This window comes from Copidosoma floridanum, unplaced genomic scaffold, assembly GCF_036245765.1.
Source record: "Copidosoma floridanum isolate Cflo_tuat_1 unplaced genomic scaffold, Cflo_Japanese_pri ptg000013l, whole genome shotgun sequence".
Classification (NCBI taxonomy): domain Eukaryota; kingdom Metazoa; phylum Arthropoda; class Insecta; order Hymenoptera; family Encyrtidae; genus Copidosoma; species Copidosoma floridanum.
Window position 1 is genome coordinate 1070704 of NW_028321890.1, and position 16175 is coordinate 1086878.

At 32.8% G+C, this 16175-nt stretch overlaps 1 protein-coding gene across 2 annotated transcripts in view; it reads right to left on the reverse strand.

Annotated features, from left to right (window-relative positions):
* XRCC1 (DNA repair protein XRCC1) overlaps positions 1-15837 on the reverse strand; it is an 83141-nt gene extending 67304 nt beyond the window's left edge. For both annotated transcript variants that reach the window (XM_014356466.2, XM_089590895.1), the window contains exons 1-3: positions 15107-15837; positions 13878-13996; positions 13413-13795 (exon numbers count right to left, since the gene is read on the reverse strand). In XM_014356466.2, the coding sequence (XP_014211952.2) occupies positions 13413-13795; positions 13878-13996; positions 15107-15806 (1202 nt within the window). In that variant the 5' untranslated portion in view covers positions 15807-15837. The remainder of the gene's footprint in view (positions 1-13412; positions 13796-13877; positions 13997-15106) is intronic.
* Between the last annotated feature and the right edge of the window lie 338 nt (positions 15838-16175).

The following is a 16175-nucleotide window of genomic DNA, read 5'->3' on the forward strand; positions in this document are numbered from 1 at the left end:
TACCACTAACACGTGTGTACACATACCAATTCTTATCGTGGTGCAAGTACGATGCGATGCATGTATAGACGAGATAGAAGAAAATTCCTACGCTATTTGTAACGTCTGTAGTGTTAAAAAGCTTATTTTCGAGGGTGAGGAGTGCCTACAAATTTTATTGATTTTGCACAATTGCGCAGAGTTCTTAAGATGGTACGATAAAGTAACTTCAGACGTAAACGCACAGTTTGATTTAAAAAAAAAACTTATTGACTATTATGTGCAAGATGTTAAAATATTACGTGAAGCTTTTCGAAAAATTTTTATGCAAGTCGAAAAAGTAGACCCCTTTGTTGAAAGTATGACAATAGCAAGTGCGTATTCCATACTATACAGAAAAAACTTTTAAAAAAAAGATACAATCAGAATTACTCCTGCAACCAGATATACTCACGCAGGGCAATTTTCTAAGAAATGCATCTGTTGGCTTCTGCGGGAAAAAAAGTTAAGAACGTAGAGATTATACATGCAGGTAGATCATGGGAATATTGTTTAATGGAAGACCCTATCGTTGATCATTGTTTCAAACCTTGAGAGAAAAAAAAAATTCACAAGAAACTGTGCTTTAAGTTAACAAGTGTTATGTTTATGGGTTTACATGGGTAAACAAGTTTTAAAATAATAGAGTACGGCTACGAAGTGATTAAGACATGGGAGCACGATTTTGACAAATTTACAAAAAAATAAAAACGAGTACATAGACTATATAAAAAATCACCCAATTGCGGAAATCTGTACTTTTAACCCTCGAGATGCTTTTTACAGCAGTAGTTCAAGTAATATTGTAACACATACAGTTAAAAATAATGAAAAAATGAAATATTTAAATAAGTTGCTGAATACAATCCTATTACTCAAAATAGTAGTTTATTTACATAGTATATAAATACTTTTTTAAAAATTAAGCAAGTAAGTGGCCCAGCACGGTTAAGACGGAAGAAGATAAATTAGAATACATAAATAATTACAAACAGAAAGGGGGTATTAACTTGTATATCAGCAACATTTAAAAAAATCAAAAAATTCGGTCAAAGGAAAAATTCACCTCAAACTAGTACAGTTAATGATTATTAAGAGTGACTGCAGGCATTATGCAATGGTGAAAAATATGTAGAAAATTGTCTACCAGCGAATGATAGGGTTACGTATGTAACGTAGCGATGTAAAGAAATAGTATCGCTTCCTTACCCGTGCACAAACGTTACTGTAGCAGCATATACCATTCGCTTTGAGGGCAATTCCAAAATCACGCACCCACTGGAGTCTTTGAGAACGATTCGTCGTCATCCTCATTATAAATTCGAGCTTCCGCCTCCGTTCACCAGGTGGCCAACCCTTAAACATCGCTTTTCTACAAGCATGTAAAAACCAATTCATAGTACTATCCTTTTCTAATCACGACCAATCGTTCTTAAAGTGGGCAGTGGGGGCGCGAGTTCGGAATTGCGCTCAAAGCGAATAGCTCGAGCACGTTTTGAATAAACTTATACTTTGAAAAACTTGATGAAAGAGTTTCGTATTATGATACAGACAGTAATATTTAAAAGAAATAATGAAAATGTCAGTGAAGATTAACCACCTACTAGCTCGTTGTAAGTACAGTTGATAGATGAATCAAAGGTGTATTATAAAGGATCGTGTACAGAGACGTTTGTTTCGGGAGGTCCTGAATTTTATGCGTACCGCGTGCGTACAGCTAGTGGGGGATTTCATGATAAATGCTAAGTTGAAGGTATTGAATTAAATTACGAAAATTCATTAAAAATAAATTTAGATTCTATTGCAACTATGGTCAAACAATGGAATGAAAATAACGTAAAATCAGATAAGACAATAAAAATTAAAAATACGATGATTAGAAAGTCTAACATAAATGAAGTGGTAACGCACAATGAAGAAAAAACGTGTGCGATAGTTTAAAAAAAACGGCGGTTTATCTCGGAAACTTTATCGCATCCTTTCGGTTATATAACAAATTAACAAGAATAAATAAATTATTTTTGTTATAAATACTACACACGCAATCAAAAAAGTCTGTGCTGACAGAAATCGTGATTGCCATCGGTACTGTTGTCGTGTGCCAACGTGCAAGTATTATCCTCCCTATAAATCCTCTATAAAAGGATTAGCATGGCACTCCCTTTTACATACGCTTGTTAAACTCAAAGCACATGAAGAAGTCAAAGCTTATCATAAAATGTATAAAAATCTATGTAATCTTGATTTTATTGAGATGTCCTTCGAATACGTAAGAGTGTTGGGGTATTTCAACAAGTCAACCGTCATATGGAGACTTCAAAAACCCGTTGGAAGTTTGGAACTTGACGATCAGTTAAACACTGTACCATTCAATAATATATTAGACATGCATATTTTTTTTAATATGAGAACATCAGAACTCATGCATTTAATCGATACAAATGGAATTATAAGAATTTATTTTTATAAAGTTCAACGTTTAGATGAAAACCAGCGCGATGACGGTGTAATTTATAAATGTTGCAACGGTCATTTGATAGAAAAACATCTTACAAGCGATGGATTGACGTCGTTAAACATAGACATAAACTAAAATTATTGGAAAATGAATTTCAAAACAAAATTAGTTTTTATATATGTGACAATTACTTGATTATCCTCATTCGAAACGTCAATTTGTTTGTTATAGATTTCTTATGCACGATTAAAACAAACTGTTCTTTATCAAAATGTTCATATATTTAAAAAGAGTTTGTAAATTTCTCGAATGTGTACGCTTTTCAACTTTTCGCCAGGCGTTGATAGAATTAAGAAATAAAAAGCAGATATCCACTTACTAACAATAGTATAAAAAAATGTTCATCATGAAAACATTTTCAAACATCATGTTTTATATAAAATTTATAGGTCATTTTAAAAGTTCAAGTGTGATAGATCATCATGGCTCTGTAAAGTGTATCGATGATATTTAAGAATTTGAGAACATTACTACTACTAAAATTTTATTTATAATTAACACAAATATAATAACTGATATTTATGTGATAGCAATACAGGATGACGATTGTCAAAATAACTGGTGGGCGTCTATTGGTATGCACTTGTTAAAGATAAAGACAAAATATATTGTAATAATGATTTAGATAATTTTTTTAATTAATAGAGTTTGTTTTGAACGTAATAGTCAAACTTTATACTTTTTCTTTTTTTCATGTTATTTCATAAAATTTTGATACTAAACATATATTACATACCAACGCTGTAGAAGAAGAAACGACGATGGTTAAGGTGAGTCACTTGCTTTTTTTATCTCTTTAACTCATATAATCATTCTTATGATATTTTTTTAAAGGGCTTGTTAAGATGACGGAGAAAGAGAGGGAGAGAGAGAGAGAGAGAGAGAGAGAGAGAGAGAGAGCGAGACTGAAAGAAAGAACTGTTATAAAAAAAGTTTGCGTACACATTATTCTAACACAGTTAATCTTATATTCGTGCCTATTATTTATAATCTTTTCAAACATATAAGGGAGATGTCGCTACATTCTGTAAAAAGATATTATAAATGTTTGTTGCAATCTGTTTTTACTTAGTATTTCATAATGCCGACATGTAGTAAGAAGGGAAAGGGTACTGTAAACGAGAAGACCCCACTCCTTAACAGGGAGGACGAGGAGAAAAAGAAAGAAGTTACAATTATCATCGGTGAAAATATTCACAACCGATCGATTCTCCAGTAACCAAAAATCATGTCCAGAGAATAAATATTACAAGAAAGTGTAGTGGTTCGTTATCATGGGTTTCGCCATAGACATTCAAGGTCTTTACAACTCTGATAGGTACTTTATACCAGAAGAAAATGCAGTGGTATCGATACATGCAAACGTCATCGGTCATTTGTTGATTAAACCACCCACTCATTTCAAGATTTAACTTAAAATATAAAAAAAGATAATAATCAACGCACGCTAGAAGTTCAGTGGATGGAGTGGTTTGAAGGTAATATCACAATAAGTGATTTAAAACAGTGCCTTATTACATTTACTAAATATCTCAAGAATATTTACATGTACGGTAATGATGGAGCTGAATTCATCAGTTCGAAATGAGAACGCGAGGTTCATCATTTATCGCGAATTTATATCTTGTTCACAATGCATCAAAATAAAAGAAAACTGCTTTACCAATATTTTAAATAGATGCGCAAAAAAATTTCAAAGACAAACAGTTATTTTGTGCACTGCATAGAGCGTGTTTGTTAAAAGAATGGATTATCAAGACTTCATCTCTAAAAGCATTATTGCAGGACAGCGATGCATATTATAACGCCTTCCGGAATCTTGAAAGTGACAGTCCACAGCCACCATTTGCCAGTGTTCTTGTTAAGCGATTTTTTAATAATATATAACAAATGGCAAATGTTACGTTTAAGCGTATTTTACTTTATCATGTAGGGTGACAGAATGGTTATGAAATTAAAATTTTGTGAAAAGTGGATGACAAATTGAATTTGATAATGGGTTGACAAAACCATAAGAATGTTGAACCGATCCTTATCTTGTGGTAATGGTAAAGCCAAGTACGTTGGTTCACTCTTAGCATGTGAAGTTTATGATTTGTTTACAGTTTGTCCTTCCTTGGAAGAAATTAAGGATAACTCTTCATCCATATGTCTTACACATACACAACAGCATTTCGAAAACAAACAGCGATTTTGTGCATTACATAAAGCATAATTAGTGAAAATATGTTTTAACAAAACTTTATCTTCAAAAATCTGGACGTATGATAGTGATGAAAGTTATAGTGCATACAAACATCAAAAATTAAAGAATAAATTTCAGAATAGTTTATTCGTTAAGATGTAGTCGATTGTGCAGCAGAATGTTAGGAATAATCCATAAAATTTTTACTTTCACATGTTAAAGTTATGTTGTAATTAATAAATGTAACAAGCTAATACATTATGTTTTTATTTTAATTACTTTTACGCAACCTTTCATATTACTTGCTGACAAGAATCAAGAATTCTAAAAAAAAAAGTTAATTTACAAATTTAAATAGTAAAATTAAAAGTTCAAGTCTTCAACAGATCAATATGATTAACCATTTCATACCAATCAGATAGTTAACCAACTGAGCTATTGAAGACTTTCATACAATAGAGTATGAGAGACATCTACATTTCGCAACAACAGCATGTGCGTATACAAATTTTTAAAACGCTAAGCCATGTTGCTGTCTGTATAAAAATTCAAAATGATAAATATACTTATCTGTCCTCGTGTGGAAGCTCGTATGCTTCTGCGTGCATAGTGCTCGCGTGTAAGCTCGCACGTGGTGCACGAGTACGATCGCACGAGCATACGTACGCTCGCGCGTGTTGCACGGGTACGATCGCGTGAGCATGCTTGCACTCGTGCGTGGTGCACGCATACGATCGCGCGAGCATGCGTACGCTCGCGCATATACGCGTGTGCTTGTAAAAGAGTAACGTATAAGCATGTACGTTATTCCGTAGGAGTGTGCAACTGTGCATGTATACACCCAAACGTGTGCATGAGAGGTCGAACGTATATTCATACATACACGTACACAGAATGCTTGACCCCTTGTCTTGCAGCACAAGGGAAAAATAGGGAGCACTCTGCAGAGCAAGATATATATATATACTAGTGGGGCTCCGCCCCCCTGCGCGCGCCAACCCCCCCTTTTATTGAGTTATAAGGTTTGTATTAATATTTTTGAAAGCCTTAAAAAATGATAAAATTAATTGTTAGTATAAAAATAATATGTTGAAGTATATTTTACAGAATTTGGAAGACTATGGCATTTTTCGAAAATACTCGGGAATAAGTATTCTACACTAGGTTACTGGTCTACTTTGAGGGAAATATGAAGAACAAGCTGCTAATTTCAGATAAAAGTGGTAAAGTTTATACAAACAGAGAGATGTGCCCTTGAATTTTTGTTGGTGAGCTTTATTATTTCTTCTAGTAGCTCCCTTTTTTAAATGAGCTGTCTATCCTGTATGTGTCAATAGATATTTCTAAGCTTTTATAACTGTATATGCCCCCTGCGCGCTCTGCGCACCAACCTCCGTAGTTGCAAATTAGATGTACAAAGTATAGAAAAAAAACCCAAATTATATTAATTGTTACTTAAAATTTATATATGTAACAAATGTATATTGATCATAATTAATTACATGAATTTTTAACAATCACTTTTTAGTTTCCCTGACCAATAACAGCTATTTCTATGGAATTAGTAAAACACGATTTTCAAAACGATATAATTTTTGAAGAAGCATGTAACGTTATGCTGCCTTTTCAACTACGAAATTTTTTTGCGTGGTTTATTATGTACTGAAAATTTTTTTGGTAATATTATTTGGAACAAATACAAAAAATTTTTCATTGAAAATCGTAAAGATGATCAAAATAAAGCTCTTTTATATTTAAACGAAATTTTTAATTCTGTAAATATGTCTTGTAAAGATTTCAGTTTATCAGAACCAACAGAAACGATGAAAAAAAATATTGATACTGACAATGATGAAAGAATATTTTGTAAACATAAATTCCATGAAATTTTTTCACAACTTAGTAATAATCAACGTCAAATTTTGCAAGAAATAATAAAATTAAAAAAAAATTTTTTTCCATCGATGGTCCTGGTAGATCTGGAGAAACTTTTCTATACAAAAGATTAATTTATTATTTCATATCAATTGAAAAAAAATTCTTACGATCGCTTGGACAAGTATTGCTTCTATTCTGCTTCCAAAGGGAATGATCACTTACAGATCTTTCAGACTTCCTTTAAACTTAAGCACTATAGGAAGTGAATTCTTCCAGTTTGAGCCAGATAAACAAAAATTATGTTATCTAAAAGTAATTATTTGGGATGAAGCTTCTATGGTACCAAAAAAAGCGTTAGAAATCGTTGATAGGACTTTCAAAGATTTATCTAGTAGTGATAAGCCTTTTGGAAATAAAATAATAATTTTAGGTGGAGACTTTCCTCAAATTCTCCCAGTAGTAAAAAACGGAAGCAAAATTACTATTGTTCAAGAAATCATAAAATTTTCCAATTTTTGGCCTTTATTTAATATTTTTTATTTAAAAAATAATACACGTTTAATCGATAAAAATTTTCTTTATTGCTACTAGATATAGGAGAAGGCAAAATTAAAACTTTTATAATTCCTCAGACATGGGAAAAAAATGATATATGTTCTTAAATTTTTAATAATGACGATGATTCTTTTATAAGTAAAGCTATATTAACATCTCACAATGAATACAATCACTTTTTGAACAAAAAAATTTTAAATAATATGGTAGGTACATTAGTAACGTACTACAGTATTGATAAAGCAACTCACAAAGGAGTAGATAAATTAGACGATAATATTTATACTTATTTCTCTACAGAATATTTAAATAGTAGTAAAGAAGATCTTTTTTCACACGAATTAGATTTAAACATCAACGCTATTGCTATGTTAATACGAAACTTAAACATATCTGAAGGACTTTGCAATGGTACAAGATTACGAATTTCAAAATTATTTAAATACAACATCGAAGCTGGAATAATCTCAGGTAAAAAAAAAAGAAATAAAGTCTTTAGTCTAAGAATAACACTCATTACAAAGAATTCTTCTTCACTACCATTTATATTGTACAGAAAACGATTTCCATTTATCTTAACTCTTCCTATGGTTATCAATAAATCTTAAGGTCAAAGTTTTGATGCCTTAGGGTTATACTTTAGAAAACCATTATTTTCTAATGGGCAATTATATGTTGCACTGTCTAGATGTTAAAACCAAAAAAAAATTTGTATCCCAATTAAATAAGAAAACAAATCTGAAATTAAAAATATTGTTTGGAATGAAATTTTAGAGTAACAAAGAAACTATTCTATAGTTCATTACTATTTGTATACTTTCTTGCAAATTTTATCTTTCATCAAAAAAGCAAATTTCAGTACCGTTTAGTACCCAGATTTATGTAATCATAAACAATCCGTTTTTTGTAATATGTTTTCAGATACACCATTATGGATGCAAAATTTTATCAGTGTGACAAATGTAACTTAAAATTTTTAAATCAAGAGTGTCTATCATCGCACGAAAAAATTCACAAAAAAAAATTTTTTGTATGTGATCTGTGTAGCTTTATAATATTAGACAAGAAAAACTATTTGCATCACACAAAAGAATTCCAAAACGTTGAAAAAATTTTAAGTGTGTTTAATGCGAAAAAAGTTTAAAAAGAAATTATCACTTACAGAGACATTTGAAAAGTCATGAAAAAAACGTTCAAAAAAATATTTGTCAAAATTATGGAAAAGGTTATGTAAGAGCAGAGAACCTAAAAAGACATTTTGGAGTATGTAATCAAAATAAACATCGTAAGTAAGATAATTGTAACAAAATTTTTTGTTAAGGTCACATAAAATTATATGTGAAAATTAGACCACTTGTAACAGTTAATATATAAGGCTTTACGAATACATTTACATTATAGCTGGGGAAGCTGGGGGAGAGCTGGGGGAGAGTCGGGAGGGGAGCTGGGGAGAGCGGGGGGGGAGCTAGCAAAAAAGTAGGATTACTCGAAAAATGCAAGAAAATGAAAGAATAACTACCTTATTTGGGGGGGAGCTGAGGAGGAGCGGGGGGGGGAAACCTCGCTCTTACTTTTACGACTAAATAATATAGGAAGATATATATATATATATATATATATATATATATATATATATATATATATATATATATATATATATATATATATGGTGTTTAAGGTAAGACCGAGAAGAGAGAGCTCATGCATGCAGTGTATCCATCCACAAATCTTACATCAGAGCGAGAGAAAAAAGAATTTGTTCATGTGGTTTTCTCCTCCACCGTTCCCTGGAGCTCTCTTACAATAGCGCGAGCTGCCGGCGAGCTGTCGCACTATCTCTCTTCCCCCACTACCACAGTCAAAAGCACTCGTACAACAGCACGAGCTCCTTATTCCCCCTACCACCCTAGGGGGTTGAATCCAGAACCGGCCTAGCCTATCTACTAATACATGGTGTAAGGTGTCTTTTGCAGACTCCACGTACTTTTAAAATCCATACAAATAACTTAAAAAAGTATGATATCGTCCTCACAATAACCCTTTTTTACTCATTAATGTCCGCATAAGTCACCTTTGATCAGCAGATATGGTTACATATATATGTATGTATTTTTATAAGAGGTGACTTATGTGAACTTTACGTGCTTGTAAGATGTACACTAATAGCATAGAAAAGTTATGCAGAATGTCCGCATAAGTAGGATTTTGTCCTCACATAATCCCAAATACACTGATGAGGAAAAAATGTAGGCCTGTTCGGTCTGTCCACTCACTTTTGAGGTTTTAAGATCACGCAACCCCCTTTTCATTGTAAACGTTTATTATGAAACTTATGTAGAATGTCTACGTAGTTAGCTTCAATGATTGACAGTGATATATTATTTGAAAACAAAATTACCAAAGTTAGTAAAATAATGTTTGTTCTATTTGTAATGTCATAATTCGTTTGTTAATATGAAAAATATAAGCAAATTGTATTTGAACCCATGAAATAAGTAATACAGGTGTGATACAACTCAGCTATTTTGATTCAACAATCAGACACTGTTCCACTTTCCTTCATATTAAATATCTGATCATCCTTGGTTTATCCAATTCAAATTACAACAAATAAGTCAATAAAATATAAAGTTGCTTTTTGCTGCATTTTACATCGTTCACAATATCAGAATAAATAGGATTATATAATTAATTACTTGCTCTTAAATTAATTTTTTCATTGCTGCAAGCCACCAACCACGTAGCAGCATTATAGGGTTCCTTTGGGAAGTGGCAGCATTCAACATTTAAGTTAGTTCGTTCTGATTTATATATATCCTTATACAGTGCAAACAGGAACTTTTTTTAAGTTTTTCAAAACATAAACAGCGATGATCTGATTTTACAATATGGCGGAAAGTGGGACGTGCGCTGTAGAAACGAAATAGAAGTTCGCAATGAGGGAGTATCAGAAAATTGATCACCAAGAGGGCAGCATAATGCTCGGCTTGCCTAACGTACCTATAGCCTATATCTTAGGGGATGGTGACCTATCAATCTTGCGCTCGCCATAACATGGGTACTGACGTGTATTTTGTACATCTATATGTAACGATGCGCACGCACTCACATAGAATATAGATATATTAACACGTGTTGAATACCTCATGTGATGGCGAGCGCTCATAGCGTCAGAATAGCCTCCATTGTCTGTTACATACCAAAATAACTTTTCTAGAGTAACAACATTATGTAGGAAAATACCTCGTGATTATTCAGTGACTGGATGTTTCCTAAAACAGGATTAATATTTCCAACTGACCCTGTCATAAAAAAGAAATGGGTAATGGCATTAAATGAAAAAAAGCTTGATTCTGGAGTTGAACGTTTTGAAAATAGCGCTCTTTTTTCTTTCTGGCTAGAGTCTTGACTTCTTGATACCCTCTTGCGTTCAAAAGTCGTCAGTGGAAAAAAAAAAAAAAACAGATTTCCACTCCAGACGTATTGCAGATTGGCCGAAGCTCTTACCTACTCTTCTATGAGCAAGCCTGTTAATGGGAAATCAATTACTTTATTTCATCTTAACTTTTAACTTAGTTAGTTAGTTAAGACAGTTCGTAACTTATTTTTGACGTAAATTTTTATTTACTGTGTATTAACTTATTTGATTTAATTATACATTAAATAAATTATTTATTATTAAATGAAATACATTTTTTTGGTACATGTTTTTTTCATAAATTTGGAAATTAGTATCTACCAGCAGAACAGCTTTCATATGTATTAATAAAAATTTATTTACTTATCATTAATTTGTTACTTTTAAAATAAATAAATAATTGTTCATACGATTCTCCATATTTTTTCATAATTTTCATTATTGAAAAAAAAAAAATTTTGCACCTTATAAATACAATAACTGATTTTTATTGCGTTTTCTTCTTTCACAAAAGTTAGAGAGATGGGAGGAGTGCAAATGTATGCATTAATGCTGGAAATTATTTTTCTTATATGGATGAACTTACATACACTCTTTTCCGCATATTTGACCCCTCCTTTTTTGTATTAAAAAATAAAAAATAAAATAAAAAATAGATCTATTAGAAAATGAAACAGGTTCATCTTAAAGTAATCTTTCATTAATACAAACAAAAATTGGGGGTTTATACAGATCTTATAAATGCAATTTTAAGTGATTTTTCCAAAAGTGAAGGTGAGATGTTAAATTGCAAATTTTTAAAATTAAACACGTGACAGAGGGTTCAGTTGAATGATCTACAATTTTTTTTGAGTATTTCTATAGTATTTTTAGCATACTTTTGATGCTTAAATAATATGTCAAAAAAACCTATGTGTGATGAACGTCCTGAAGGGACATTCACTGGCATATGCGACTATGCTATTAAAGAAAGCAGAGGTAATATACGATGGTTTGTCTTAATTTTTGAGATACAATTATATTTTGGATATTCAATATAGACTAGGTATAAGTGTGTGAGCATGACGTTACATATGTAATCAGCGTAGACAGTAGGAATTAGCTTGAAACTATAAGAAGATTCGATAAAAGTGCACAGTCTTGTACTGGCCAGCCTCCATATTGTTTACATTGTATTATGCCATAATATATTGTTTATAATTGTATAGTTATTAAATATTAAATTATTTATTTAAACCACACCCTACTAACATATGTATACCCATTTCATCGATACAATTGTACCTTCGTTGTACACAATATCATTTCATAAAAGTTATATTTATATTTATAATTACATTATCTGCATATAATTTTATAGAAGTATAACTTCTTACTTGGATACCCAAGCACCCACTGTCCACTGGTTTTTTTTTTTTTTGTTCTTCAATATTACTACCATGATTCACATTATCTACAAATGTATAGACCTTGAAAAAAGTTAATAAACGACGTCTAACAGTTAGACAAATTCAAAACCTCTCTTCAGCCTATTCTACAGTATTTAAAATATTTCGTTTTTCATAGAACGACCCATACACACATGAGGTTTGTTCAAGCCAATTCTCGTAGAGACTAGGGGACAGTCTGGGAGCCACGGAGAATGGAATGAACAAATGTTCTTCTCCAAGTGTCTCCTAAAGACTGTGACTGTCTCCGAGAATGTATACACACACGTTAGGTTAGATAAATTAAAATCCTATGTAGATTTACTCTAACACTCAGACACTCTGTTTACTTTTTGTACTTATCTAACCTAATGTGTGCATATACATTCTCGGGGACAGTCAGTCTGATATCAAACTGAGAACTCGCGCACACTTGTGCGACAGGAGGTCTCTCATTGGCCGAGCACTTTCGCGTCGTTCAAACACTTCAAACTTAAATACCCAGTGCGCAAAGCCCGAAAACATAAACCCAAGTACTTTAAGCCCAATGACCTAGCGCGCTTACTGCCAGCGCGCTAATTTATTTAAATAAATAATTACTCGAGCAGTTTAACCCAATGACCCAGCGCGTTTACTGCCACCACGCTTGGTTTTTTAAATAAATTATTAACTCGGGTAGCAAAACTCAATGATCCGGCGCGCTTACTGCCAGCGCGCTAGTTTATTTAAATAAACAGTAACTCAAGTGGTAAAACTCAATGACCCGGCGCGCTGACTGCCAGCGCGTTAGTTTATTTAAAGTCATTGGGTTAAGCTGCCCGAGGTAATAATTTATTTAAAAAACTAAGCGCGCCGGGTCATTGAGTTTTGCCACTCGAGTTATTATTTATTTGAATAAACTAGCGCGCTGGCAGTAAGCGTGCCGGTTCATTGGATTAAGCTGCCCGAGTTAATAATTTATTTAAAAAACCAAGCGCGCTGACAGTAAGCGCGCCGGGTCATTGGGTTTTAAGTACTTGGGTTGATGTTTTCGGGCTTTGCGCGCTGGGTCTGTAAGTTTGAAGTGTTTGAACGACGCGAAAGTGCTCGGCCAGTAAGAGACAAGTGTGCACGAGTCCTCAGTTCGATATCAGAGCACTGAGTCAGAGTCTCTCGGAGACACTTGGAGAAGTACACTTGTTCATTCCATTCTCGGAGACTCCCAAAGTCTCTCTGAGTTTCACCGAAAATTGGCTTGAACAAACCTATTCAGAAGTGCTACCTACTATTCTTGTACTAAGGTAGTAGTTGTTCGCTGAATAATAGCACTCTAAGAAACTGTTGTTTAAATGATCGAATGCAGTAATATCTTCAGAAAAAAAATTTTAATGCTAGCAAGTTTTAAACATACGACTTTTGAATTTTATTCCTTACCTTTTTTTCAGATTAAAACAATCTTCAATATATTGGTGATTAACTATCTTAGTGTGTCCTTTTAACTTTCGACTTTTTGGAGTGTTTTGAAAAGCACATATTAAATGTGTGCATTTATTGTTAGTTATATTAGGATTAACATTGTATTTTCCACCCATTAACAGCAATTTTCTTCTAATTTCGTCCCTTTGAGGATTGACATAACCACTCAGAGAAAACACAACATCTTTGAGAAGCTTACTGAATTGAATTGTTTTTGTAACTCCAATCCTGTTTTTTGATCTTTGTCTTGGCACGGACAACAAATAACAAGTGTTACATAACTCATCATTTGTTAAGCCACAAAAATCATTGCAAGTTTTTTTTGGAGATATATTAGTAAACTGAAATTTTTTTAGTACTTAGTGGTGATTTCTTCAATGTAAAAACGTCTTGATAGCTTCTATCATTATTAATTTTTCTTACCTTTTGATCACAGGTGGAGACACAATCTCCAAATAAAGTGCTTGTTGAGAGTATTGAATGATTGTTATTACTCAACAAAAAATCATTAGAAAATAAACTATTTGATGTTGTAAACGGACCTGAAGAGAAATTATTATTACTTGGCTCTGTATTGTTCTTAGGCATTTGTTTCCGTACTAGTGCTAACGTTTATTAATGGCAGTGTATAGGGGCCACCAACCGTGGGCCGTGTACGGTACACGGTGCACGTTACACGGCTAAGGTAAAGTACCCTGTATTCAGACAAAAGTGTTGTTCGGACCTATATCCGGACAGCAGCGATAATTACATGATTTTTTTACAATTTCTGAATGAAAAAAATTTATTTGTAATCCACAGTATCGAATTGATTTAGGATAGTTACAACATACGTCGAATTAATTTGATAATTCATTAAAAAAAATGTTTTTTCTTGCAAATCGAGGTTTTTTGTGTTTGGCTGCTGTCCGGAAATTAGATACTACGGTTCAAACTGTACCCCATATTCGGACACACATAATCCAGCAATTCACTTGCTTACAAGTGCCAAGAAATGGTTATACTATGTAGTAAAATACAATAATAATTTGTTTTTTGCATTTGTTTAACAAATTAAAGCCATTAAAGTAAAATATAACTGTATATAAAGATCTGCCATAACCTCATTTTCTCAATGTTCACGACTGTCCGGATTATGGTCCCTACGTCGTAACGGGACCTATATTCGAACTATTTAGAAATGCATTGTCCGAATATAGGGGTTTTGAGACTGAATCTTTATAATTATTTTAAACAATGATCACATGGTCACAAAGAACTTTTTTTTTTTTTTAAGTGACAGAAAAATTACTTTATTATCTATATGTCAACCGTCTTTTTCGCAAAAACAGCTAATTCCTTTGTGAATTTAGAAATAGTGGATTACCTAAAATTATGTGTCCGAATAGAGGGTACTTTACCTTACCCTGCTAGGGAAATTTCTGAGGACGGTACACGGTACACGGTACACGTAATAAGCTTTCAAGATTAAATAGTAATAATGATAATAACATTAATAATGATAATATTAATAATAATAATCTAAACGTGACAAGGACTTTAAATACTTTTCTTAAAATTAAAATCATTTCTTAATTCAACAGAGTAGCTATTCAAGTAAAAAATAGTAAACAATATTATCTGAATAATTAAATAAATAAAAAATTTATTACCCGCTATACTAGAACATGATCTAGTGCCTACACTTGATTTTCCTACAATTAGATTATTATCAAAAGTATTTTTTGTATCTAGTTTGTTCCTAAATTTGCTTAATCCTGACTTATTGATCATTTCCCTTAACTCATCTTGGTTAACTTTTTTGTTATGGAAAAGTTCCAATTTCGTTTCTTTCAATTCTTCTACTTTGTCGTTGTCCTCATGTTTCAATTTGAAGCGTCCAAATACATCTAAATTTAAATCCACGATTACTTCTGACTTACAGTAAATGAATTTCAAACCAAATAGCACTCTTGGATTAGCTGGCTGCATACATGTAACCTTGACTCTGTCAAATCGTTTGTTGATTATATCAAAATTCAGATTTCGTTTTGAAAAGAGTTGAACTTGATCCTTGAATTTGTTGTTTGCTGCTTCATCGTGCGTTAAAAACTGATGGTTAACTATTGGCAACCAATTGTCAGGCTCTTTAGAGGTAGAAGCTTCTACAACTATGATACATGACTGATAATTTCCGATCTCCAAGCCTGTTATTACCGAAGATTCAGCTAATTGAAAAACGACAGATGCTATTAGTTCATTTGAATTAGCACAACACCATGATGATGTTGATGGATACTCTAAAAGATTAGAAGCAAGATACTGGGGATGTTCTGAAGAACAGCTGATTATTTTAGAAAACTTTATTATCATTTTAAAAAATAACGGCAGAACTACGATTTCTGTAGTGACACAAAGGGTGTATTCCGCAAATGCTGCCAGCAGTTAAGTTACGTAGGTCGTGGTAACGCCGCATGGTCGGGCGGCGCTAGCGTCAACCTGTACTAACTGTCGGTGGGTTCCGCATGTCAACAAACTTCGATATTTTTTACTGTTTTCACTCCTATGCCATCTGATATTTCAGAGTTTGTTGACATGCGGAACCCACCGACAGTTAGTACAAGTTGACGCTAGCGCCGCCCGACCATGCGGCGTTACCACGACCTACGTAACGTAACTGCTGGCAGCATTTGCGGAATACACCCCCAAAGAGTAGTTTTAATAAAGACCTTATTGGGTACG